Source organism: Mrakia frigida, assembly GCF_051309035.1.
Source record: "Mrakia frigida strain ATCC 22029 unplaced genomic scaffold BDY24scaffold_1, whole genome shotgun sequence".
Taxonomy (NCBI): domain Eukaryota; kingdom Fungi; phylum Basidiomycota; class Tremellomycetes; order Cystofilobasidiales; family Mrakiaceae; genus Mrakia; species Mrakia frigida.
In genome coordinates this window covers 857,233-881,036 of record NW_027481280.1, presented here as the reverse complement: position 1 = coordinate 881,036, position 23,804 = coordinate 857,233, and the positions used below count along the sequence as shown (strand labels likewise).

The 23,804-nt window shown below is 55.6% G+C and overlaps 9 protein-coding genes across 9 annotated transcripts; 3 read left to right on the top strand and 6 right to left on the bottom strand.

Annotated features, from left to right (window-relative positions):
• Positions 1-846: 846 nt before the first annotated feature.
• Positions 847-4,618, bottom strand: BDY24DRAFT_357075 (WD40 repeat domain-containing protein). The gene is made up of 15 exons (XM_076637812.1): positions 4,418-4,618; positions 4,251-4,322; positions 4,074-4,173; positions 3,812-3,965; positions 3,566-3,638; positions 3,413-3,470; positions 3,040-3,307; positions 2,772-2,895; positions 2,541-2,669; positions 2,127-2,370; positions 1,944-2,020; positions 1,796-1,861; positions 1,561-1,726; positions 1,378-1,479; positions 847-1,281 (listed from the first exon to the last, which is right to left on the bottom strand). The coding sequence occupies exons 2-15, from the start codon at positions 4,307-4,309 to the stop codon at positions 1,069-1,071; spliced, it is 1,833 nt and encodes a 610-aa protein (XP_076501248.1). The 5' UTR covers positions 4,310-4,322; positions 4,418-4,618; the 3' UTR covers positions 847-1,068.
• Positions 4,619-4,646: 28 nt separating this feature from the next.
• BDY24DRAFT_411187 (uncharacterized protein) lies at positions 4,647-9,133 on the top strand (the record flags this gene model as incomplete). The annotated part of the gene is made up of 13 exons (XM_076642892.1): positions 4,647-5,147; positions 5,236-5,322; positions 5,398-5,529; positions 5,646-5,952; positions 6,095-6,714; positions 6,838-7,098; positions 7,201-7,505; positions 7,605-7,714; positions 7,809-7,966; positions 8,039-8,217; positions 8,302-8,621; positions 8,704-8,748; positions 8,838-9,133. 13 exons carry the CDS (start codon positions 4,647-4,649, stop codon positions 9,131-9,133), a joined length of 3,321 nt encoding a protein of 1,106 aa, XP_076501247.1.
• A 76-nt stretch (positions 9,134-9,209) lies between these two features.
• Positions 9,210-10,532, bottom strand: BDY24DRAFT_9451 (uncharacterized protein). Its single transcript, XM_076645261.1, has 2 exons — positions 10,096-10,532; positions 9,210-10,039 (listed from the first exon to the last, which is right to left on the bottom strand). Exons 1-2 carry the CDS (start codon positions 10,174-10,176, stop codon positions 9,311-9,313), a joined length of 810 nt encoding a protein of 269 aa, XP_076501246.1. The 5' UTR covers positions 10,177-10,532; the 3' UTR covers positions 9,210-9,310.
• A 487-nt stretch (positions 10,533-11,019) lies between these two features.
• On the bottom strand, positions 11,020-12,075 carry BDY24DRAFT_373989 (ribonuclease III domain-containing protein). Its single transcript, XM_076638358.1, has 3 exons — positions 11,798-12,075; positions 11,645-11,721; positions 11,020-11,547 (listed from the first exon to the last, which is right to left on the bottom strand). Exons 1-3 carry the CDS (start codon positions 12,015-12,017, stop codon positions 11,056-11,058), a joined length of 789 nt encoding a protein of 262 aa, XP_076501245.1. The 5' UTR covers positions 12,018-12,075; the 3' UTR covers positions 11,020-11,055.
• A 637-nt stretch (positions 12,076-12,712) lies between these two features.
• BDY24DRAFT_9319 (uncharacterized protein) lies at positions 12,713-13,678 on the bottom strand. The gene is made up of 3 exons (XM_076645243.1): positions 13,614-13,678; positions 13,116-13,514; positions 12,713-12,967 (listed from the first exon to the last, which is right to left on the bottom strand). Exons 2-3 carry the CDS (start codon positions 13,461-13,463, stop codon positions 12,845-12,847), a joined length of 471 nt encoding a protein of 156 aa, XP_076501244.1. The 5' UTR covers positions 13,464-13,514; positions 13,614-13,678; the 3' UTR covers positions 12,713-12,844.
• On the bottom strand, positions 13,668-16,971 carry BDY24DRAFT_9322 (uncharacterized protein). The gene is made up of 4 exons (XM_076645244.1): positions 16,059-16,971; positions 15,787-15,981; positions 14,006-15,670; positions 13,668-13,928 (listed from the first exon to the last, which is right to left on the bottom strand). Exons 1-4 carry the CDS (start codon positions 16,873-16,875, stop codon positions 13,873-13,875), a joined length of 2,733 nt encoding a protein of 910 aa, XP_076501243.1. The 5' UTR covers positions 16,876-16,971; the 3' UTR covers positions 13,668-13,872.
• Positions 16,972-17,285: 314 nt separating this feature from the next.
• SAM50 (SAM complex subunit SAM50) lies at positions 17,286-19,564 on the top strand (the record flags this gene model as incomplete). Its single annotated transcript, XM_076637994.1, has 10 exons — positions 17,286-17,441; positions 17,507-17,842; positions 17,970-18,062; positions 18,148-18,279; positions 18,364-18,449; positions 18,531-18,651; positions 18,739-18,822; positions 18,921-19,062; positions 19,157-19,288; positions 19,377-19,564. 10 exons carry the CDS (start codon positions 17,286-17,288, stop codon positions 19,562-19,564), a joined length of 1,470 nt encoding a protein of 489 aa, XP_076501242.1.
• On the top strand, positions 19,316-20,551 carry BDY24DRAFT_9300 (uncharacterized protein). The gene has a single exon (XM_076645241.1). The coding sequence runs from the start codon at positions 19,668-19,670 to the stop codon at positions 20,406-20,408; it is 741 nt and encodes a 246-aa protein (XP_076501241.1). The 5' UTR covers positions 19,316-19,667; the 3' UTR covers positions 20,409-20,551.
• A 406-nt stretch (positions 20,552-20,957) lies between these two features.
• Positions 20,958-23,676, bottom strand: UTP5 (Utp5p). Its single transcript, XM_076638357.1, has 4 exons — positions 22,313-23,676; positions 21,755-22,219; positions 21,328-21,650; positions 20,958-21,207 (listed from the first exon to the last, which is right to left on the bottom strand). The coding sequence occupies exons 1-4, from the start codon at positions 23,630-23,632 to the stop codon at positions 21,090-21,092; spliced, it is 2,226 nt and encodes a 741-aa protein (XP_076501240.1). The 5' UTR covers positions 23,633-23,676; the 3' UTR covers positions 20,958-21,089.
• Between the last annotated feature and the right edge of the window lie 128 nt (positions 23,677-23,804).

Here is a 23,804-nt window from a genome sequence, read left to right as displayed (position 1 = left end):
TCTCTTTCGCCCCTCCACCTCTGTTCCTCCTTCCTTCCTAACCCTCACCATCTCAGCTCTCGATGTTCTCCATCCTCAAAATCCCAGCGTCAAGGACTACCTCCCTTCGATCCTTCTCGACCTTCTCGGCCCTTCGAGCCAGCAAACCGTCCACCGCCAGCACCAAATCAAGCGACTCCAGTGAGAAGACCCCACCTCGACCTCAACACGATACGGTTAGTCCTCTTTCTCTCTCTTCCCCCTCCCTTCCTTTACTGCATCCTGATTTTAACTAGCTCTGAGCTCATCTATATTCTATCTTTTCCTTCCTTCTCTTCCAATCAGGCTGAAACGGTCGCCCAAGGGCTCAACACCCTCCCTGGCAGCGGATCCTCCTCCCCCGACGACCGAGTCCCTGGGGAGACCAACGACAAGGGAAAGAAGGCTAGCACTCAGGACGAGGGAGTTGGGAACCAGGAGAGTGATGTCAAGGAGAAGTGAGTCCCCGTTTCGGCTCTGTGGAATTGGAGGAAGGAAGGAAGCGAGACGGAACGAAGCTGACCTCGCCATCTCTTCCCCTCCCTCCCTCCCATCTCCCCTTTCCTTGCTGACGTTCGTGTGGCCGGCTGTGACAGGGTCAAAGGACCTCTCGCTGGTGCAAAGTCTCCCAAGGAGTGAACGAGCTGAGAAGTGCGAGCTTATCTCTTCGCGAGCAGAGAGAGGGAAGGGAGGGAACGAGGGTCGTGTGATCCGTGATCGTTTGGTTTGAGAGGAGATAAGGGACGAAGGTTTACCCTTTGCGATTTCTCTCTTTCTACACTTTGTAGTCTTTAGCTTGACCTCGGTTGTATGCTCCTTTTGAGCCTCGGCGTTTTCTCAGGACGAACTTGAGGTTGTGCGCCGTCGAGCTGACCAGAGACGCGGTCGCCGCTTCTTCTCTCTATCAGTCAGAGAGAGAGAACTCCTTCTTCCACAAGCAAGGGCGTACACAACACGGGAACTCATCACACACAGCTATCGAAGAACACAGTAACACAGCACTGATCGTAGACTAGGCCGTCGAAAGAGGAAACCGAAACCCAAAACCATTCACGACGACGCGTCTCCTCCCTGAGCCTTCCCCTCCTCCTCCCCCTTCTCAGCCTCCCAAACCCAAGTCCTGACCGTCCTATCCTCTCCGCAACTCGCAAGCAGCTGCTGAGCGTCGTTCCAAACCACGTCGTAAACCGCTCCTCTTCCGTGTCCTTGCAGCGTTTGCAGAGGCTCCGACTGATCTTGAGACCAGAGGTAGACGAGACCGTCCTGGAGTTGAGCAACGAAAGATCAACCAAGGAAGAGCGAGCGTCAACGGGTGAGTTTTCAGAAGGGAGAAGGGGAAGAAGGGAAGACGAAACGAACCTCCGACCCTCCGACGATGAGCGACGAGTGAGCAAACTTGGACCGAATGAAGTTTCGAGAGGTGTTCTGATGGGTTCCGAAACGTTTAAGTTGACGACCGAACTGAAAGAGACATGAGGAAAGCCCAAACGGTCAAGCGAAGAAGAGAAGAAGAGACGCCGCGTCTTCGACATTCGAGCTCACCATCCTCAAATCGAAGAGTGTGTTCGAGTTGTCCTTGCTCGACACTAGGAGATGATGTCCTTTGTGATCGATGTCGACGCTCGAGATCTCTCCTAGAGAGGAAGCTATTGAGTGGACGAGGACTCCGGAAGAGACGTCCCAGACTTTGATCTGCCGGTCGGTCGAGCTGAACAAAGCAGATAAGCGAAGGTGAGCGTTAAGAAGAGAGGAGGAAAGAAAGGGCAGCAGTACTCACCCACTAACGAGAACTTTGCCTTCGGGACCGAAGACGGTTGAGGTGACGGGTTGGGTGTGGCCGGTGCTGAAGGAAAGAAAGAAAGGCGGAGGAGTGAGCTTCGACGCGTCGACAAAGAAGAGAAGAGCGAGGGAAGGATAAAGCTCACAAGGTCTTCACGATTTGTCCTCTCTCCACATCGTAGAGTTTCAGGATCTTATCGTACCCTCCAGTCACAACCTCGTTCTGAAGGAACCCCGCGCCCAAAAAGATCGAAGTCAGGAGTCAGTCGCGTCTCTTCCTCTCTCTCTCTCTCCCTTCCTTCTACCTCTCCCCTCAAGCTCAAACTCACCTTCCCTCTCCCCCATCTCACACTGTACACATCCCCTTCCCTCGACGCACCACCCAGCACAGCCAAACACTTCCCTTCCTTCTCCGTCTCCCAAATCCGCACCGTCCCATCCCCACTGGCAGACGCAGCGAACGAGCCTGACTCGGTGGAGTCGACGTCCCAGATCCGAGAAGTGTGACCAAGGAGGCGAGAGGGACCGGTGAGAGGGGTGGAGGTGGTGGAGACGATGGAGAGGGTTGCGTCGCTGAGGGAAGGAACGAAGGAAGGCGGAAAGTGAGGAGAAGACGAGAGGGACGGGAGGAGCAAAGAGGGAAGAGCGGGAAGACAGGGAGATGATGGGATCAGCGATGTGCGATGCCAGATAGAGGAAAGGAACGAGAAAGCTGAAAAGACGAGACGAAAGAGAGGACTCACGAACTCCCCGAAATCAACCTCGTCCCCGAAGCACCCAGGAAAGCCACAGCTTTCACGTTCGCCGAGTGGTTCTTGTACGTATCCTTGAGCTGGTTCGGAAGGACGAAGGGGGTGTAGTCGTGGAGGAGGCTGCGAACGAACGAACGAAGGACGCGTCGATTCGAGAGTCAGCGTTTCGTCTCTTCCTTCGAGCCGAATAGATTCGGAAAGAGGTTCCAAGCAGCAACGTACGTATGAATAGTAGGCAATACTTTTGGATGATACCTCGAGAAGTAGACCTGCCAAGCAGCCGCTTGTCGGAGAAGCGTCATGAGACGATTAGGAGGGACGTAGGGCGTCGCGTCGGAGGAAGAACCTGCATCGCCATAGGGCCAAAGAAAGGAGACCCGTGTGAGGTCAGTTCAACTCTCTCTAACTTCCTTCCTACCACTCCCTCTTCAAACCACGAAAATCTCCCCCAAAAACTCACCTCCTCCCGCTCCTCCGTCTCCCTCCCCACCTCCTCCCTCGCCTCTCCCTCCCTCGTTCCTCCCCACGACCCCCATCCCGATGCTATCCTGAGAAGTCGTATGCATCTGCATCCCTCTCAGTACCTCGACCAGCTCCTCCCTTCCTTCCGCTGGTCCTCCCCACTTCCACCCGTCGAACGACTCGCCTGCTTCGGACACAGCGCGAGCAGAGAGGAGGTAGGAGAGGTCTCGGAACTCGGTCGGGTAGGACTGGTAGTGCTCTAGAGGTTTGAGGCGGCGGAGGAGGAGGTTGAAAGCCTGAGGGAGGGCGAGACGAGGAGGAAGGGTTTGGTGAGTTTGGGAAGCAGGGAGGGAGAGGGAGAGGGAGAGGAAAGGGAGGGAAGGAAGAGAAACGAAGCGAACCTTTTGAGATTCTCGAGCTTCGATGAGTTCGAGGAATTGTTGGCGGTAGAGTTTGTATCTGCGTTGAGAAAAAGAACGAGAACAAACCAGAGGTCAGGACGAGGGCACGACACGTTCGTTCGGTTGAAGTTTAGACGAGAAGAGTGAACGTACAGGAAAGCCTTCGGATTCCGAACCAGACCTGGATCAGCAGCTAGTAGACGTTCTGCTTCTGGCCAGTCTCCGTCTGTACAGACCAAACCAAAGATGAAGGGGATGGAAGCGCGTGAACGAAGATCAGCTCTCGCTCGACTCGTCGTTCCTCCGTCTTCAGCCCTCTCTCCCTCTCCCAACGCCTCTTCCTCTCGAAACCTCAGGCTCTCAGAGAGCACAAAGACCAAAAACAGAGAAGTTACTCACCCAGCATCCTCCCACTCAGCCTCTCCCTCTCGCTCTCCCTCTCGTCCTCCTCCCTGGACCTGAGATCCATCTCCTCCTTCAACGAAGCGAGCGTGTGAGGCAGTCCCGGACCAGGGATGGAAGCCATGTACTCTCCTATCAGGTGGAGAATTTCCTACGAATGGCACAAGAAGTCCGAAGAACCAAACGAGAACGGAGAGTCAGGTTGAGCCGAGAGTCGACGGCGGCGGAGGAGGGCAACTCAGCTGAGCGGACGACGAACCTGCTGAATGACGGGATCATCCTCTGCTAGAAGATCGTTCGTGAGGAGGGAGTGTTCGTGGAGGTTGGCTACGGTGATGTCGGATCCGAGAGGGTGGGATCTGAGGGGCGTAAAGAGGGAGACAAACGTCAGAAGGAGGGAGCGGGTTGAGCTTTGATGGGGACGAGTGGAACGAACGTTGAGCTTGAAGCTGCTGAAGAGGAGAAGCGGTTCATTTGAGTCGAGGAGGGGTGCATGTATGAGTGTATGCTGCGATATCCCAGGGGGAGTATAGGTGAGACGAGAAGTCAGAGACGGAGAGAGCGACAACGAAGGAAGGGAGGGGAAGGAGTCGCCGAGCTCACCTTCAACGAGGTTGGGAAGAGAGATAGAGATCGTCAGGAGATCCGAGAGAATCGATAGAATGTATGCGCTTGGTTTCGAGAGTTCCCTGACACTCTTTAGAAGGTGTTTGGAGTCGAGTATAGATTCCAAAGAGTTGAGCTGCGAAGAGAGGTCGTCGTTGTTTGAAAGAGAACGATTCAAGCTCACGACTTTCTGATCTTCAACGTCGATGTTCCCTTCCTCCTTCTCATGTCCTTCGACTCTGACGACTACGATTCCGTCCCTCTACTCGATATCTCTGAACTAGACTTCTCCCTCTACGATCGTCTACCGCCTCCTTCTCAAAATCCACCGCCTCCTCCTCCTGCCCTTCCTCTCCCTCCTCCTCCCGCTGCTCTCCTCCCAGCGGACGACGACGACGCCGAATACTGGTCCGACCTCCCGATCCGAGTAGACGAGGACGGAAACTACGTCACTGTAGCTGCTGCGGATGAAGCAGGAGGAGAGGAGGAGGAGGAGCCTTGGGTGGAGGAGGTGAAAGGGAGAGGAACGACGTCGATGGAGGTGGACGAGCTCAGAGACGAGACCCGAGCAGAGAGCTCAAAGATGGGAGCGAGCAGAGCAGCAGGAGCAGGAGCAGGTGGATTAGCAGCTTCTCAGTTTGAACTACCACCAGAGATGGGTGATCCTGCTAGAGAGGGAGATCTCATCCGAGGGAGGGTGTTGGAGGAGGCAATGAGGGTCAAACAGGTCAGCTTCGCTCTGCTTCCTCTCTCTCTCTCCCTTCTTTGCTCTCGTTCTAGGGAAGCTGACTCTCAACTCGACCGGATGTATACAGGATCTGGAACGACAAGTCAACGAACTCAAGGAAGCTGCTTTGATCGCGAAGGGAGAGTCGGCCAACTTGAGGAGAGCGATCAACGACGTGAGCTCGACTTCCTTCCTTTCTTGTTTCGGACGCGTTTCGCTAACCGCGTCTTTCGCTTTTGTTTCGCTTTAGACTAAACTGGCACACGATAAACGAATCGACGAGCTCACGAAGGAGAAGGAAGCTGCTCTCGTTTCGGTCAGGAAGAAGCAGGTCGAGCTCAGTCAAGCGGAGGAGGCGAGGGCTGTCAAGAGGGCTCTCGATGTGAGTTCTTTCACCGTTCTTTTTGGTTCCATCCTCGCCGTCAAATGCGAGAGACTATCCGTTCACATCCACTTCGCTCAAATCTGACTCCTCTCTTTCTCTCTCTCCCTCCACAGGACCACCAGACCTCCGTCTCTCATGGCGTCCCCGGTTCAGCAGCTCGTCGAAACCCTACCTTCGGACCCACCCAATCCGTCAACCGATCCCACTCCAAACATCCTCAGCAGCAGCAACAGCAGCAGTGGTCTCAAGCTTCTCATAGTCAGCAAACTCCAGCTCCGTTGAGGCAGAAGGGAGTTCCGTTGGGCATGACGGGGATGGGAGGAGGGTTCAGTCAGAAGTTCGGAGCTGGTGGAGGTGGGAGTCCGATGGTTCTGGGGAGTGTGAAGGGAAAAGGGAAGGCTAGAGAGGTGTCGGAGAGACGTGAGTTCTGTCTTGGTATCGTTTCGACGCGTCTTGAATGCGTTCTCGTCGGGTCGAGTTCGACGCGTCGAGCCGTCACGATGGTTTTTTGCTTCTTCGAACGCTGATTTCACTCCTCTCCACCTTGCTCGTATTTCAATAGCTCAACTCCCGCCTGTCCCTAAATTCCCAAACCTCAACAATTCCTTCGCCGTCACCTCCAAACGATCCAAAACTCCCCACCCTCCTCCTCAACCCAACAACTCCCGAACCTCAACCTCTCGTTCCCCTTCCAAGGCACCACCAGCAGCGCCCTCCACTCCCTCCCGTCGAGAAGCCTTCACCGTCTCCCGCTCCTCTCGCTCCCCTTCCAAACCCACCACCAACTCTCCTCTCTCCAACAAACATCTCGCCGACTCGCTTTCCTCCCAGCCCCAAGCCGATCACCCAGGTTCTCCTTTCGGTCGCAAGAACAAGACGAGGCCGCACACTTCCGACGAGTCGCCTTCGCCTAGCAAGAGGACGAAAACCATGACCAAAAACCTCGGCGAGGGAGAGGGGGAGGAGGAGTACGTGTACCCTGAGGATGGAGGACTTGGGATGGAGGTGGATTACGAGGAAGAGGAGGAAGGGGATAGGACGATCAATGGAGTGGAGAGGTTCTTGGATGGGGATGCGGGTGGGATGGAGGAGGAGGAGGAGGAAGGGGAAGAGGGAGAGGGAGAGGAGCAAGAAGAGGAGGAGATGGAGGAGGAGGTTTGGGTGAGGGATGAGAAGGATTTGGTTAGTATCTGTTCTTTCGATCCGGTGGTTAGATGGACGGAGAGGAGCAGATGGGAGGGAAGGAAAGTTTGTTCGCTGACCTCGCTTTCCGACGCGTCCCTTTCTTCGTTCTTCGTTCCCCAGCTCTTCTCAACGATCTTCTCGCATATCTCCTCACCTCTCTCGACAACTCCGTCCCGCTCGTCGCCTTCCCAATCTATCCAGATCATCCTCGCTCCCTTACCACCCTCGTCGTCCGTCAAGGACAAGGAGGATCACGCTCGCTGTTGCGGGAGGATCATGGCTGGTCTGTCTGGTTCGGGAGCGGGTGTGGGAGTGGATCTGGTGTACGAGGTGGTGAGAGGACTGAACGGAGTTGCGAAGGTTTTCGAGAGGTTGAAGATGGTCAGTTCGAGTTGCTCTCCTTTCCGTTCGATTCGAACGCGTCGTCTCGTTTCGCCTTCCTTTCTTTCAACTCACACTCGCCTCTTTCTTCCAATTCATCAGCTGCCATGCCTAACAACAACTCTCAAACTCCTCCTCACCTTAACGGTCCACATCCCACGAGCAGCTCGTTCCCTCCTGCACCTTCAATCGTTCCCTTCCCTCCTCGCGTCCATCGCCGACCATCTCTTCCCCGACCCTCCCCTCCCGGTGGTCAGCAGCAAGCATTCTCGTTCCAAAGCGGGAGTGGTGGTGATTGATGTGACGGAGGCCGGGGAGCTCAGGGACGAGAAGGAGAAGTGTGTGAACGCGATGGTGGATTTGGTCGAGGTGGTGGTTTGGGAGGCGAGGGAGGAGGAGAAGGATCTGTGAGTACGATTATTTTGGAAGGACAGAGTCTGAGTTCCTTCGTCGAGACTAGAGGGTTGAGCTGGACTGACACTGAGATCGCTTCTCTCCTTTGCCAGGTTGATCATCCTCGTCGAGCTCCCGAAGTTCGTTTCGGGACTGCTGGCGACACCGCAGCCTTCGAAGGTGGTGCTGCAGACGGTCAGGATCTTGGTGTACCTATCGCTTCGTACGTTGATCGAACTCTCACTCATCTCCCCTCTCGTATCCTCGAGCTAACCTCTCCGACGCGTCTCGTCTCTCCTCTTCTTCGATCCGCTCAGACGAATCCCTCTTCCGACCGCTCTTCTCCTTCCCCGACGTCCTCGCCGATCCAACAGATCCGGACCCTCCTCCCCCTCGAGATCCGACACGGATCCCGCTCGTCGAGACGCTGTGTAGATATTTGAGGGATCCTCATCCCGCTGCGACGCCCGAGGAGGTGCGTTTCCGTCTGCCTTTGCCTCCTCCTCCCTCTCTTAGACTCGAGACTGACTCTCCCTCCGTCTTTCAGACCGTCGTCCTTTCTCTCGACATCCTCAGCTTCTTCCGAACCCTGATCGACAAGCATCAAGACGACGTGGTTCTCCTCCTCTCCCAGTCTCGTTCGGTCATCCCAACTCTCGTCGTTTCCCTCGAGCATCACTCGTCGTTGATTTGGGGTGTTTCGATCTCGCCTGAACTGTTGAGACTGTGAGCTTCATCCTTCTCTCACTCTTTCCTCAGCGTCTCGAACAACTCGGCTGACATTTCCCTCTCGTTCACTTCTCCTCCCAGTTCAATACCACCTCTTCTCTCCTCCCTCCACCTCCTCTCCCTCCTCACCCGTCCAACTCCAGCGTCCAACAACGCCCTCAACCTAGCCGACAAACTCCGTCAAGCTCCCAGAGCCGAGTTCAACGCTGCGTGGGAGCGCTTCTTGGTCGCGTTTGGACGGATCTGCTACGCTGAGGTTCCCGATTTGAAGGAAATCTTTTGGGAGAAGGATGAGCAGGGGCTTCTGGGTCTTGGGGAGGGTGCGAACGGAGGGGCGGTGGGAGGTGGGAAGGGAGAGAGGGAGGGTGCGGTTTGGGAAGGGGAGTTGGAGAGGGCTGGCGGTGAGTTTTCGCTCATTCTTCTTCGTCGAGCTCGAGATAAAGAGGGAGACCTGAACTCTCTGTTCTCCTTTCGTTCTTGCAGAGATTGCGAGGGATATCTTTGATCTCGTCATCGAAGGACCAGAAGGTTCGTCGTCTCTTCGTCCTTTGCATTTGTCGTTTTCCTTCCCTCCCTCAATGCCTTACTCACTTGCTCCTTCCTCTCGACTCTCACAGGTGATCTCGTCTACGCCATCTTCGATACGGACGCCAACGACAACGACGACGACCTCCAAGCTCACGAAGCAGCCGTGCTTCAAAACAACCGGTCGCTTCAGACGGAGACGGTCGTGATCGACGATTCCGAGACGGAGGACGAGGAGATGCCGGAAGGGGAGGAACAGGAGGAACCGGGGGAAGTGGAGATCGAGGAACCTGCGCCGAAGAGGGTCGCTTTGGGAGGAGGAGGAGGGAAGAACTCGAAGTCGACGACGAAACAGGAGATCATCGAGCTTTCGGACGACGATGATTGAGGGTTGGGGTGTTGATTCGAGTAGCTAGTATTGATCTTTAACGACTGAACGATGACTCTTTATCTCCGCGCATACATATCTACCCCCGTCTAAGCTAGTCTAGTTTGAAATCCGAAACACGACGCGTCGTTCCTCTCCCACTCCTTTCCCTCTCTCTCCCCCCCTACTTCTCTCCCCCTAACCCCTCATCGTGATCCTGTACTTCTTCCTCTCTTCCTCCGACAGCTTCTCCAAGCACTGCACCAACCTACTCTCTCCCAGCCTGTCCCCGACGACCAACTCCACCCCTCCGTCCTCGATCCCCTCCACGTCCTTCGTCCCTCTCCTCACGACCCACTCCACCGCCAGCGCCCAGCTCGCAGCTCCAGGTCCCGGAAGAGAGTAGCTGGTGGCTACCGAGCTTCCAGGTTTGGCGTTCCGGAAGTCGAACGAGATCCGAGGCATCTTGGGGAAGAGCGAGGGCTCCGACGAGAAGAGGGTCTTGGACTCGAGTCCCAGGACGGCGAGGGAGCAGAAGGAAATCCAAAGAAGGCGATCCCAGTGTCCGAAAGCTTGAAGAAGGAGACGGCGCTCGACTTGGAAGGGGATGAAGTAGAGTTGGTCGTCGAGGGGAGGATGGAGGAGGAGGTTGAGCGGGTTGAAGTGAGGGAGGAGGAGGGAGAGGTAAAGTTTGAGGGCTGAGAGGTTGGGGATCGTTAGGTCGAGGGTGTGGAGGTTGAGGGGTACGGGAGAGGAGAGGAGTCGAAGAGGTGGAGGGAGGGTATCGCTGGATGCGAGGGGTCCGTTATAGAATTGCGATTTAGGGAGGGAGAGCGAGAGCGACGAAAGAAGTTGGATTCCGAGGAAAGGACGAAGTCGACTCGATTTCGGAAGGGTCGAAGGCTGGAATAAGAAGAGAAAGAGGGACTGCTTCGGTCAGCTTCATCGAATCTACGGACTTTGAATGAGAGAGAAGGAGATACCTCGAAGAAGAGGGCGAGAAAGCTCCGTGCTGTTTGGACTTCCAAATCTCGATAAAGACGAGGTCCTGCGATTTGAAGCATGGAGAAAGAGACGCTGCAAAGAGGCAAGAGAGATTCCCTTGTGCTCTCCGCGCAGACAATGACGATAAGCTCCCACGGTATCCGAAGACGATGGTTCTGTGGACGGGGAGTAGGCTGGAAGAGAGGGGGACCGGAGGAGAGGAAGGTCAGAACGCGTCGAGTCGTCGAGGCACCGTCTTCCGTCGACAGACCAATCTACAAGGCAGTCCCGCCACTTACCATGGGAGTTGAGATTCCCAGTATCTTGACGAGCGAGGAGGTGGTCGACGTTGGGGAGGAAGGAAGGAAGAAAAACGAACGACCTTTCAACCTCCTCCTCCACTTCCCCATCTTCACGCACCCTCTCCGGAGAAACGTCGCTCACCTTCGAGATGGTAAAAAATCGCCGACGGCCGAGCTGATATGTAGAAGAAAAAAGCGTTGTAAACCTGCTAAAGGAGATGCGTACGTCTCCCGTTTTGAGATTCTGACCAGAGTCGGAGAGACGAAGACCTGACTTCTCTCGTTCTTCCCCCTGAACGCGTCGTTTCGAGTTTGTCCGCCCGGTATTGAGCCCTCTTCGAGGGAAGGGCAGGGAAGCTTTCCTGAGAAAGAAACAGGCTCTGGGTCGTTAAAGGGTCATGAGTTAGGCGATAAGTACAAGCTCAGTACTGGCGAGTCGAAGAAAGAAAAGGAGAGGGAAGCGTCAAACTTGAAACAGGCTCTCGGTCGTCGAGCTCAACCTTCCCTCGACGCACACGGCCCAGCGACCGCAGGAGATACGTACATCAACCTTGAGAGCGTCCAAAGCCTTCTTAGCCAGCCTGTATTCAGCATCCAAAGCACCTTGATGAGCTTCGATCTCGAAAAGAAAAAAGCGAAAGGGAAAGAGGGCTGAACTCACGCGTGCTTGAGGCTCTTCTTGCTCTCCTCCCCTTCAACCTTCCCCAAAACCTTGCCCTCCACTTCCACCTCTCCCTCGAACCTGGGATCATGAGGCGGTCCCGTCATCTTGATCCTAACGTACTCGACGGTCTGCTTGTTCTTCACTCGCCATTCCTCCAACTTTGATCCGAAAGCAACGAAACTGCCCTCCAGAACCTCCTTCGTCTTCTTCGACTTGGCCGACTCGGTGCTCTTCTCCTTCAGCTCCTCGTACGCTAGCTCCAAGAGCGGAGTGTAGACCTTTTGGAGCCAGTCGATGCAGAAGAGGAGGTCTTTGTGCTTGACGATAGCCCAGACGTACGACTCGAACAGATCTGCTCGGAGAGAAGCGTTGGAGCGAAGGATGTGGATTTGAGAAGGGTGGGCGAGGAGGTGAGAGGGGAGGTCGTACGCTCGAGAGAGTTCGGAGAGGGTGGCTTTGTTTCCGACGAGGACATCGAAGATCGTCTGAGGAAGGGAGGAGAAAGGTTGGTGAGCTCGGACTGTTGAAGGAGAGATCGGAGTTGATCCCGAGAGCGAAAAGAAGGATTTTCTTTGAACTCACAGTCATGGATCCGACTGTGAGGAAAGGGTGCTTCTCCTCTATGAGCATCGAGAGAGCGATTCCGATGACTCTGTCGCCTGAAGGGAGAACGAACGCACGAGAGGAGGAGAAGGTCAGCTTAAGCTTTCCACCTCAAGGAACGGCAAAACTGACCATGGAACTCGAATCTTTCGTTGTCCAGGACTTGAGAATCTTCGAAGGTCTGAGCGACTCTGACGACGAACGAGGTGTGGGTGAAAGCGAGCTTGCTGAGTTCTGGCGAGACCTCTGGAAGAGGAGGGAGAGAGCAGGAAGCGAGACACTTGAGATGCTCGATATAGCGAGGGAAGGGAGAGAGGACGGCCGAGGCGAGGAGGTCGGGACTGGTGTTCATCTTGAAGCAGGAGAGGCGGGATGAAAATGGAAGGCAGGAAGGTCGGAGAGGAAGATTGTGGTCTGAGGGAGGAGGAGGTCGAAGCGTCGTCGAGCTCCTCTCTTCCTTTTTTCGGAGTCAAAGAGCATCGCAGGTTTTCGCCGTCCTTCCTGCTCCTTTATCTCTCAGTTTTCCAAAAGTCCGAGAGAGAAAGATGTGAAAAGAAAGAGCTCATCAATCCGAACTCGAAAACCAAAGTACACCTCGTCCCTGCTCTCCTCCTCCTCTCCTCCATCCCTTCCTCGAAGACGATGGTTCGAATCCTCCAAAGACGACGGCCCCAGCATCTCCACAACCCGTCGTCGGAGTCGGGGAAAGGAGGAACGAGCAGTCCCGAATCGATGCTCTCCGTCGAGATCGAACTCGAACGAAGATCCGGTCGCGTCGGCAAGGGAAGGAAGGCCGACCAGGAACGGCGAGAAAAATTGCGCTTTTTGATGGGTGTGGGTCGACCGAGGTGGGGAGTAGGGGTGGGAGGAGAGAGAGGAAGGAGGGCTAGAGGGGGGAAGGAACGGGGAAGGTGAGTGAACTTCGGGGAAGAAAGGAGAGCGGAAAGGTGTGTCGTACGTAAAAAATGCAAGTGGAATGGGTCGTGAGAAAGATAAAGTGTGATGGAGAGTCGTAGATAACAATGCTAAGCTAACTGAGGGTGATGGGAAGGAACTAAGCAAAAGAGGATGTGCCGAGGGAGGGAGGATGGAGGGGAGGACGACGCGTCGGAAGAGGGAGAAGGGACGTCGGAAAGGTGGTTCACCGACGAGAATGAAGGAGCGTCGCTGCTCGCTGAACTACGTCCTGATACGTCCCAGGCTTGTCGGCTTCTCTTGCTGCTCGAACGACGGTCTTGACGGCGTCGAGGGTCTCTCCAGAGGACTCAAAAATCCCAAGAAGGAAGGTGGCGAGTTCGTCGTCTGTTTGAATCGAGCAACCCATCGCAACATCAAGCCCAACCCGAAAAAGAAAAGAAAGGATAGACGTCAGTCGATGCACCGCCGTGCGAGCGTCTCCTAGGGAGAAAGTAAGAGGCGAGAGACGAAAGGAGAAGGAACAGAACGTTACCAGTCGGTTCCAAATCCCTGAAGTGCAGATCGTGACAGCTTGAATCGGCGCAGATCCCTCCTGACTGTTCGAATCGGCAGAGTTGTCGTCCTGGATCGAGATGTCGAGTTGAGATGGCTTGGTTTCGAAGCGTGCTGAGTTGAGCGGGCGTGAGAGCGGAGGAGCTGCTGCTGCTCGTCGAGGAGTCCAGTTGCTTCTTGGATCGAGTAGAACGAGAGGGTGTGGGCGTGGCTTGAAGAGATGGGTAGGCGGCGAGAGGCGAAACGTAGGTCTGGGGAAGGGAGGAGGAGGAGGAATAAGGGGTCGCTTGGAGGTAGTCGAAGTCGGATGACGGAGAGAACGAACCATGCTGGGAAGTTCTGGCTCGGGTGCAGGAAGTTCGGGAATGGCGGAAGCAGTCTGCGAAGGAGTGTAACAAGAATAGAGAAGGAGGGGTTAGTCGCCATCGGAGAGGGAGAGAGGATCCTACCCGAGATCGCTGGACGACGGTTTTCGAACCTTCTCCTTTCCTTCCTCTTCGGCAGCTGGAAACGAGAAAGGAAGTCAGCGTAGAGATCTTCGATGAGAGAAGAGAAGGTAGAGATACTCGCCATCTGTGACCACATTCAAGTCTGGAGGAAAAGGAAAAGAGAGAAGGACGCAGTCAGGAGACGCGTGAGGAACGAGAGGAGGAGGAAGAAGTTGCTCACCTTCGTCTTCAGCTAAAGGAGCAGCACCAACAGCGTTTCCAAGCCCCAATCAGCATCTCCGCTGTCGTCTACTCTAAACTTTCCAACGGCAGATGAGACTCACGACTCGGCTCGACGGCAGAACCTGAGAGAAGAGGGAAGGGTCAGGACGAGTTCCTCAACGCGTCGATGTCTACAACGAGACAGAAACGAGAGACTGACCTTCAGCAACCTCCCCACTAGCCACGAGATCTTCTAAGAACTCGTCCCTCTCCTCCTCCATCCTCTCCTTCACCTCCTGCAACTGCTCGACCGCTCCTCTCAACGCTTCCGCACTCCCCTCCCTCTCTCCCTGGGGCAGCCCAATCTCCTCCGGCTCCATCGTCGTCTTCGTCGTCGATCCTTCTCCCACTGCTCCTCCTCCTGGGAGGAACGCCTCGGCCTGAGTAACGAGCGCTGAGCTTGAAGCGAGAGGGAGAGGAACGGCTGACTTGAGCGTGGGAGTGGAAGTGTTCGACTTGGTTTGCTGGGACGACGACCGAGACTTCTGCTTGGCTTCCATAGCGGCGATGAGTTGAGTCATCCGTTTGATCTCCTGCTCCTTCTGCTCGAGCTTCCATTTGCCTTCGAGATCGAGTTCCGAGATGGCTACCAACGACGAGGGATCCGGTGTTGAGATGGAGGGGGCTCCGTTGGACAGTTCGACGGGTCGGCGAGCGCTATTTGAGGAAGAGGAAAAGGAGGAGGCGAAGGGGAGGGAGGGACCAGAGTGGAAGGAGGGAGAGCGGAGTGCTTGGTGGTCGGCGTCGTCTTCGTCGGATTCCGAGTCTGAGAGCTCGATCACGAATCGCTTCGGACGGTCTGGGACGAGAGCCCGACGTTTCCGGTGTTGGTGGGTGGAGGGAGCGACTGCTGGGAGAGTGGTGGTTGGTTTCGAGTCGAAATCCAGAGCGACGGGTCGTTTCGAGGTGGACGCCTTCTTCTCCTTGGGAACGAACTCGTCTTCGGTGACCTCGAGAATTTCACCGCTTGAGATGGGAGAGTCGTCTGGGTTCTTGATGGATTCCGTCGACGAAGTTCCGAGTCCAGCGAAGAGGACGTTCGACTCGACTCCAACCGCTCCGTCTGGATCGACCATGGCGACGTCCTGGTCCTCGTCGTAGTCCTCCAACTCGAGCGACGAGTTATCCTCCTTCGGGAAGATCTCCTTCTCCTCCTCGCACTCCATCATCCCTCCAGCGAGTTCCAATCCGATCTTGGCCAACTCCATCTCGATCAACGACGCCGCTCCTTGGTCGTCGAACTCTCCTTCCTCTTCGACGGGCGTCTTCTCCTCCAGCTTCTCCTCCACCTGCTTGGCTTCCACGGCTTTTCCCTTCCCCTTCTTGTACTTGTCGACGGCTGCTTGTTTAGCTGCTGCTTCCTTCCGTTGCTGTTCGAGTCCGTGCTTTCGAGCCACGAGGAGAGCTCGACGTTGAGCCTCGATGGAGGAGAGATCCGGAGATAGAGCAACGTTGTGGTTTCTGCCTGGAGGAGAGATGAGGGAGATGACTTCCGACTGGGAAGAGTTGCTTCGAGAGAGGGTAGGAGGGAAGTTGGGGAAGGGAGCGGGTGGAGGGACGTCCTTTCCTGAGCGAGTTGGTGGAGGAGGGAACTGAGGAACCCGTCCGTTTGATCCGGCAAATGCTGGTAGAGTAGGTGGTGGTGGTGGTAGACCACCGGAGAAGGCGACCGGTGCTGGCATGCCTGGTGGGATTGCTCGAACGTAGTTGGAGGGAGTCGGTTTGGAAGGGAGAGGAAGTTTGGAGGTCGAGGCGGTAGGAGGAGACGGAACTCGGCTTGGCTGCTTGCCCGAGTTGCCTCGAGAGACGGCTGGAGAGTCGGAGGCTGCAAGAAAGCAGACCAAAAGGGAGACGAGGACGAAAGAACGAAAAGGTCAGCGACGAAGTCGAGAGAAGGGGAGGAGAGGGGAAGACTGGGCAGAACAAAGGAGAGGAACTCACGAGAAGGCTCGTCGTACACTTCGTAGATCGGAGGAGGTCCAGGAAGGTTTGTTGGAAGTCTGATCTTGAGGTCGGAGAAGAGAACGAGGACGGCTTCTCTCGAGAGGCCAGACTTGACGAGGTACTCTGGCGAGACTCCCCAGGACAAAAGCTCGAGCAACAGCATCCTCGACTCGCCGTAGTTTTCCTCGGTGGCTGCAGAGGATGAAGATGAGAACAGGTTCAGCTCGATGTACATAGCGTTTGAAGAACCGAGACGTAGAGAAACTCACTTCTCAGCATAGCAGCTCCCTCCGCGACCGGATCGCTCTTCTCTGAAGCCTTGTCGTTCATCGAAGCTGAAGCTTTGCCCTTCTTGTTTTTGTAGATCTTGACTGGACCAGCGTTGACTGCTTCGAGGAAGGCTGACGAGGGAGGTGGGAATCGAGGTTCGGCTGGTGTTGGAGGAGGGATGGAGAGGGAAGGAGGGAAGTGAAGGTTCGAGGTAGACGAGGCAGGAGTGGAACCAGGGCGAGATGGAGGGAAAGGAGGGAAAGCGTGGGGTGGGAAGGTTGCGAGAGGGAGTCCATTCGAGATAAGGGTAGGAGGAGGCATGCCGGGTAGAGTAGCGGAGGTGGGAGGGATCGGACTGGCTTCGAAGGGAGCCGTTGGGGTCGAGAGGAGAGGGGAAGGAGGAGGAGCAGGGTCGTCGTCGCTGATCTCCCCATCCTCCCTGAAAACCTTCTCCGAGGTTTTGACAACCTTGTTGACGTTCTTCTGGGTCTTGGCTTCTCCAGCGTCCATATCGACGTCTCCGTCCTCCTGGATAGTGGTTGCTGTTGGAGGAGGAGGAGGAACTGAACGAGCTGCCTTCTTTGACGAAGAAGCTTCTCCTTCCGCTGCTCCTACGAGAGCCGCTGACTTTCTCTTTTTGGTCTTGAGAGCGAGAGATCGAAGAGTAGAGGGATCTGTCGACTTGACCGAGGAGGAGGATGCCTTGGTCGATGGCTTAGGGGAAGAAGGAGGAGGGGAAGCAGCGACGACGGTCGAAGAAGAGGAAGACGAGGTGGAAGTGCGTTGGCTCTGACGAGTTTGACGAGGGGTCGCCATACCGGACGAAAAGGTGAATGTATCGAAGGGGAAGAGAGGCGGGAGTGTATCCGGTCGAGCGGTATAGGGGAAAAGGGGAGGAGAAGGAGAGGGTGAAGGTTGGTTTCCAAAGAAAGGAAGGACGAAAGGATCGAGGTCTTTGCGAGTTCTGGCGCCGAGGTCAAAGTCCCTTCCAGCTCCCACCTCACTTTTCAACCACTTTTCATAGACGATGTCCCTCTTTGGTGATCAGGAAGATCCAGAACTAGTGAGTCAAGCTTGAAATTCCTACACAAGAGCGGAATCGAGGGCTAAAGATGTCCATCTTGTTTCCCTTCCTTCCTCCTTCAAGCTCGCTCGTTCTCCTCCCCCGTTCAAATCGTCTCCTCACGGTCCTATACTGAGCGATGGAGAGCCTGCAGGTCTCACGAATGGTTAGACATTCATCCCTTCTATCTCCCTGTTCAACTTTCAATGACCTCGCATCTCTGGTTCTCTCAGCGGAGCTGTTTTCATGGCAGGAGAAGCGACGTCAAGCTCGCCTTCGAGGAGAGTACGAACGATCCAGTCGGTTGCTCAACGAAGTAGTAAGTCTACAACCCTTTTTAACTAGCAGGAACCGGAAGCTGACTTCCGATTTCCCTTCTCGTAGGTCAACGATAACCTCAAAACCGTTACTCCTCTCTCAGCTCTTCGAGTTCTCAACACTCAAGCAACTCGAGACTCCTTCCTCTCCTCCCTCTTCTCTCCCCTCCTCCTTCAACACTCGGCTGGACCTCAAACCCTCGAATCCCTCCTCGCCCTCACTCAAGATATCCACGCTACCCTCGCTCCCTTTGGAGTCTTCAAAACCATCGACGTCAGGCTCGAGACAGCTCAGAGTCTGCTCGCAAAGGAAGGAAGCGTCGACGTCGTGGTCGACGTGAAGGAGGCTCCCAGGCTGTCCATCAAGAGTGGAACTGAGGTTGGACATGCAGAGGGAAATGCTGTGAGTTTTTGCTATAGCAGTCTGCAAATTGGGAAGGTCCACGCAGACGAAACGAAGGAGACGTCTTGAGCTCGAGCTCACCGTCCGCGTCTCTCCCCTTGATCGCTCCGTTTCCTTTCCTTCTCAGTACATAACAGCCAACATCCGGAACGTCTTCGGAGGAGCCGAGACTCTTGGTCTCTCAACCTCAGTAGGAACTAAAACTCGCTCGTCTTTCGAGGTCAGTCTCTTTCTGTTCCGTGTCCTTCCGTCTCGTCGAGAGATGCTGACCTCTGACCTCTTTCCTTCGACTTGTTGGCGTGCAGGGAACTCTCCGAACACCTCTGTTCGCATCTCCTTTACATTCTCTAGCTTTCTCAGGCTTCTCGTTCGACCGAGACAACACTGCGTTCGCGTCTCATTGGGAGCAGGTTCAGGGAGGGAAGCTCAGCTACGATGTTCGTTTCAATCTCCCTTGTTGCTCCTCGTTCCTCATCTTGTACCAAGAACTGACCTTCGATTGTTGGTCATGCGTCTTTCAGACTCGGACGTTCCTTGGAGGTCACTCTTTGACCTATGAAGCTACTCAACGGACCCTTCGGAATCTGCTCCCTTCCGCTTCCCCATCGTTCGTCCCTCTGCTTCACGAAGGCTCATCGAGAGCCTTCGAAGCTGACTCGGGCCTCCTCTTACTTCCTTCTCTACGCAGAATACGGGAAGCAGCCCGACCTGGTCCCTCTATCAAGTCGGCAATCGCTCACACCTTCCTTCGAGACACTCGGAACTCAGCCTTCCTGGCGACGAGCGGCAGTCTGTTCAAGGCTACTCAGGTGAGCTCGGCTTCATCTGCTATCAACATTCGCCGCGAGATATCGTTCTGACTCTCGATCTCGTTCCTACCATCGCCCTGGACGCAGGAACTCGCCGGTTTCGGAGGAGACGCGAAGCATTTCAAGTCGACGACGGAGACGGCCATGACTCGAGCTCTCGGGAAGGGCTACGTGAGTCTTGAAGAACCTCTAGCTTCGGAAACTTCGATGCGAAGTTGAGGAGCTGACCGTCTGCGCCCCTTCTCTCTTCTTCAACGCGTCTCAATCAGTTCGCCTCCTTCACCACTCGAACGGGTCTCGTCCTTCCTCTCGATCCCTCGAAAGGAACTCATCTCGTTGATCGCGTCTTCATGGGTGGACCTACGAGTGTGCGAGGCTTCAAGATGAACGGAATGGGTCCTCGGGATGGAAGTACGTCTCTCTTCTCGTCGCTCGTTTTCCTCGACGCGTCTCGATCTGACTTCTCGAAGCTGATGCCTCCTTCCGTCCCACTCTCGGCTCACAGACGACTCCCTCGGCGGTGAACTCTCTTACTCTCTCGGCGCCTCTATATTCGGTCCTCTGCCTCTTCGACCTCACTGGCCACTGAAACTTCACACCTTCCTCAACGCCGGTCATCTCTCATCTCCTGCGTCTTGTTCGTTCCAGCTCTCTCTACTCTCTACCTAACTAGGGCCCTTACTGACCTCTCATTCGCTTGCTCGTTCCACCTCCTCTCCCCACAGACGCCTCTCCCCAAACCATCCTCGCGCCCCTCCTCTCCTCTCCTCCCTCCGTCTCAGCAGGAGTCGGCATCGTCTACGACTTTGCTCCCATACGGATCGAGGCCAACTTCGTCGTTCCTTTGGTTGGAGGAAGCGGAGAGGGACTGTCGAAAGGGTTCGGGTTGGGAATGGGGATGGAGTTCCTTTGAGCTGAACGAACGACGGGCAGGAGCAGGGGAGGAGGGAGGAGGGCGAGGAGATGGTTAGGTTTTTGGGTTGCGAGTCAGTCTTTGATGCTCGTTCAGCTGTGGGATGGAAGATTTTCTTACAACGCTTGTTCACCCAGCTTTCCTTTCGAGACCGTGCCCGGTCTCGAGCGTCGAAATTTGTTGGTTGGCGACGCGTCTCCGACTTTCGACCTGTCGGGATCCGTTGGCGGAGTTGAACTTGTCGGAAGGACCCCTGGAAGAATCCTTTCCGTCCTTTAACTCCTTCGAATGTCTTCTCCTCCCTTCCCACCGTGTGACCTTGCCGTCAAGCCTTTTTCGCCTCCTTCACCTAGCCTCCTCCCCGGTCACCATCTCTCTCTCTCCTTCCGTCCCCCCTTTCGATTCTCCTCTCAAAGCAGGTACGTTCAGATCGTTTTCCTCTGACTCAACTTCAGCTGCTCACTTGCTCTCGCCTTCTCTCTCTCTCCCTTCAAGCAGCTCGCAAAAGATGTCGCTCCAACTCCGATCTGTTCTTCCCTCCCTCTCCCTTCGACCTTCCCATCTCGCTCTTCTTCCCAGAGTCGCACCTCAAGCTCTCTTCCTCTCCCATCGAGGATTCAAGACCTCCCAGCAACTTCACTGGTCCTCCTCTACTCCTCCCTTCTCCTCCGACCCAATCACCTCTCGAACCATCGAAAAAAAGCAAGAACCGTCGGAACAACGAGACGCTCAGGAAGAGGTTGAGCGAGAAGAAGCTGAGCAGTATGGACCTGGAGATATGATGATGTTGGAGGAATGGAGAGTTCAGAAGGGTTCGATGGGGGGAGGCAGTTCAGGTGGTTGAAGGGGGGATCTATCGGACCCGACCATCGACCCTCTCACTCCGCCTCGCTCGTTCTCGAGCACAAAGGGATCTCCAAGACGATCGGTCCGATCTCTGGAGATCTTGGAGAGACGTACAAGACTGTTCAGCAGCGGTTGAGTCTCAGCTTTTTTGCGTTTGAAGCGGTCGCGTCGCGTCGGCGTCTTCTTCTTTGCCGAGCCAGTTATTGATCCTTCTCTTCCCCCTCGTTTTGGTTTCGGGCAGACTTGCTCACAAAGCAAACATATACCTCGGTATCGCTCGAGATCATTGAGAGGTCGAGGGTCGAGGGTGTAGGGCTGAAGAGACGCGAGGTCTTGGTCCGCGACGTGTCGTTTGTTCGTCTTCTTTTCTTTCATGTTTTCGTCGTTTCCCCAAAGAAGTAGTCCGAAAGAGACTTCGCCTCCCTTTCGCTTCAAACTCCAGAGCTTTGTCGGTTTCTCTCTTCGCTGTGGCTCTTGCGATCTCTCCTCCCTCCCGTGTACTTGAGTCGACGGCACTCGACGTTCCTTTTCCTTTTTGAGCGAGACGTCTTCGACCAAACATCCCATTTCTAAATGCAAAAATGAAGAGAGACGAGAAGGAAATGAACAAACGACGATGAGGAGATGCTAATTAGAACCGAACGAGAGAAAGAAAAGAAACGAAGAGGGGAGACGGGGTCTACTCCTCGTCCCCACTGCTCTCATCTCCACCCTCGCTTCCATCCTCGGAAGCCTCATCGTCAATGAAGCCGTTCATCACTCCTCCCTCTCCGTCGTCCGAGTCGTCGATGGATTCGCTGCGAAAGGAAAAGAAAGAAAAAAAGAAAACGAGAAACGAAAAGTCAGTCTCCAAAACGCGTCGACCGGGAAAGAGAGTGCGCCTGCCTGAGAGAGAGAGAGAGAGACGATCTACTCACTTATCCTCCATATCCTCATCCTCGTCCTCTTCCTCCTCTTCTCCACTCTCTCCCTCCGCACCCTCGCTCTCCTCCTCGTCCGATCCACCGAACCCAACCTCCTCGATATCCCCTTCGTCCTCGTCGTCGCTGCTCTCTCCCTCGACGTACACGCCACCTTCCCCACCAGAAAGGACGGTTCGAGCCTGCTCGGACTGGCGAGCCTCGATCTGAGCGAGAGCGAGGTCGAGTCGACCCGCGAGGGAGAGGAGAGGAGGAGCGAGGAGGAGTCGGGTCGAGAGGAGGGAGTGGAGAGGGGAGAGACGGGGGAGGAGGTCGGGGACCTGGTTGGGAAAGAAGCGAAAAAAAAAGGAAGGAGAAGGATCAGTATGAGGAGATGAAGGTGGTGGGTGTGGTGTAGTAGAGCAGAAGTCGAAAAAGTTCTCACAGTCATCAAGTATCCGACCCGCTCCCTCAGTACACCCTTCGTCCAAGCTCCCACACCTCTCACCCTCTGAGCAGCCGCACCTCCAGCCCTTCCCTTCCCACCGAGAGCCAACCTCTCTCCCAACCGCTCGAGCAGCACAACACTGAGCTCAGGCTGGAGCTTCCTGATGGTCGCTCGAATGAGGGCAGGGTCGGAATGCGAGAGACACTGGCTCAAGAGCGGAGCGTCGGAGGAGTGAAGAGCCTGGGTGAGGAGTCGAGCGAGAGAGAGAGGAGTTTGGGTGGTGGTGGTGGCGGAGGAAGATCCGGCGGCGAGAGCGGGAGTGGGGAGAGGAGCGAGGAGGAGGGATCCCAAGGTGGGAGCGAGGGAGGAAGCGGAAGCTCCGGTGGGAGGACCGGAAGGGAGGGTGGTGGAGAGGGAGACGGAGGTGGAAGGAGCTTCGTGGTATCGGGTGGTGGGTTTGGGCTGAGAAAAGGTGCAAACGAAAAGGCGAAGCTAGGTCAGCAAAAAGGAAGAGGAAAGACGCGTCGAGACGAAAGGTGATTTTTGTGAACTCACTCCTGATCCAGCAACTCCCTGCTCAGCCCTCAAAACCTCTCCAACTCCCCTTCGTCCAACTTGAACGTCACCTCTCCAAACACCCTCCTCCTCGACGTACTCCTCGCTCTCCCAAACGACGCCTCGCCCTCCGAGGGCTCGAGCCCAAGCGACCTTGCCTCCCTGAGCCAACTCGACGGCCAACAGCGTCGCCTGAGCTCCCTGAGGAGCCTCGGTGACGGTCAACGTCGTGAGAGCGGTCAAGAGCGTAGGCTTGACCTTCTTTGACTTTTTAGAGGGAGTCGAAGCCTCGACGGGGACGGCAGTCGAGGCGACGGGAAGAGGGAGGACGAAGATCTGGGAGAGCGTTTGGAGAGCGAGAGTGGGAGCCGCGTTGGAGGTCGAAGGGAGGAGGGAGAGGGAGATGATAGGAGTAGGAAGAGGGATGGTCGACTTGAGTCGAGGGTCGTGAGGGAAGGTTGGAAGTTCCCAAACGGACGCGGATCGATCCGAGTCGGCGATGGTCACGACGACGACGGCGTCCTCCTCTCCTTGAGCTTGAACTGGGAGGATCTGAGTGATCTGGGTAGAGTGACCTCCTGGGAAGGTGGAGAGAACCGAGGTGGAAGTGGTAGAGGTGAGGGAGATGAGGTGAATCGAGTGGGAACCGACGAGGATCGAAGGCGAGGAGGAGGTTGACGAGCTCGAGGAGGCGGTCGCGGGAGGGAAGGCGATGGCTGAGATGGGAGTGGTTGGGAGACCGGCAGGAACTGGGAAAGTCTGCGAAGTCGAGGAGAGGGTGATGGGGGTGGTGTAGAGAGTGATCGAAGGACGAGGGTTGGCAGGCGTAGGGAGGGAAGAAAGAGCGAGTCCTCCAGTGGAAGAGAAGGCCATGGCTGAGATAGCTCCTCCGGCGGATCCTGTAGGAAGAGCTCCGAGGAACTTCCATGCTGATCCGGTAGACTGTCCTCCGTACAAGTGAACGACTCCGGATTTGAATCCTACGGCGAGGACGGGGTCGGATTTGGGAGAAGAAGCAGCGTTCGAGCCAGCTCTCTTCTTTTTCTTGCCTCCAGCTCCTCCAGCGACGGCTGAAGAATCATCCGAGGAGGATTCGCACCAAACGGCGGAAGTGGCCATTCCCATTCCTTCTCCGAGGGAGACATCGAGGACGAGAGTCGACGAGGCCGAGAGGGTCGAGTAGATTCGAAGGGAGGGAGAGGGAGAGGCCGAGAGGTGAGCGAGCAGGGGAGACTGGACAGCCGGGAGGGTGAGAGAGGGAGGAAGTTGAGTAGGAGGAGCCGCAGGAGGAGGAGCAGAGCTCTTTTTGAGGGACGACATTTTTCTCGGAGAAAAGAAGAAGGGAAGAGGGAGGGAGGGGGAGGGAGAGAGAGAAGGAAGGGAAAGGTCAACTCTGAAATTTGGAGTTAGAAGGCCAGCCGACCGCGCAGCTCAGAAGCTGGACTTCCTTGCTTTTTTTCTTGATCTTTTTGGGATGATCGGAGAGAGGAAG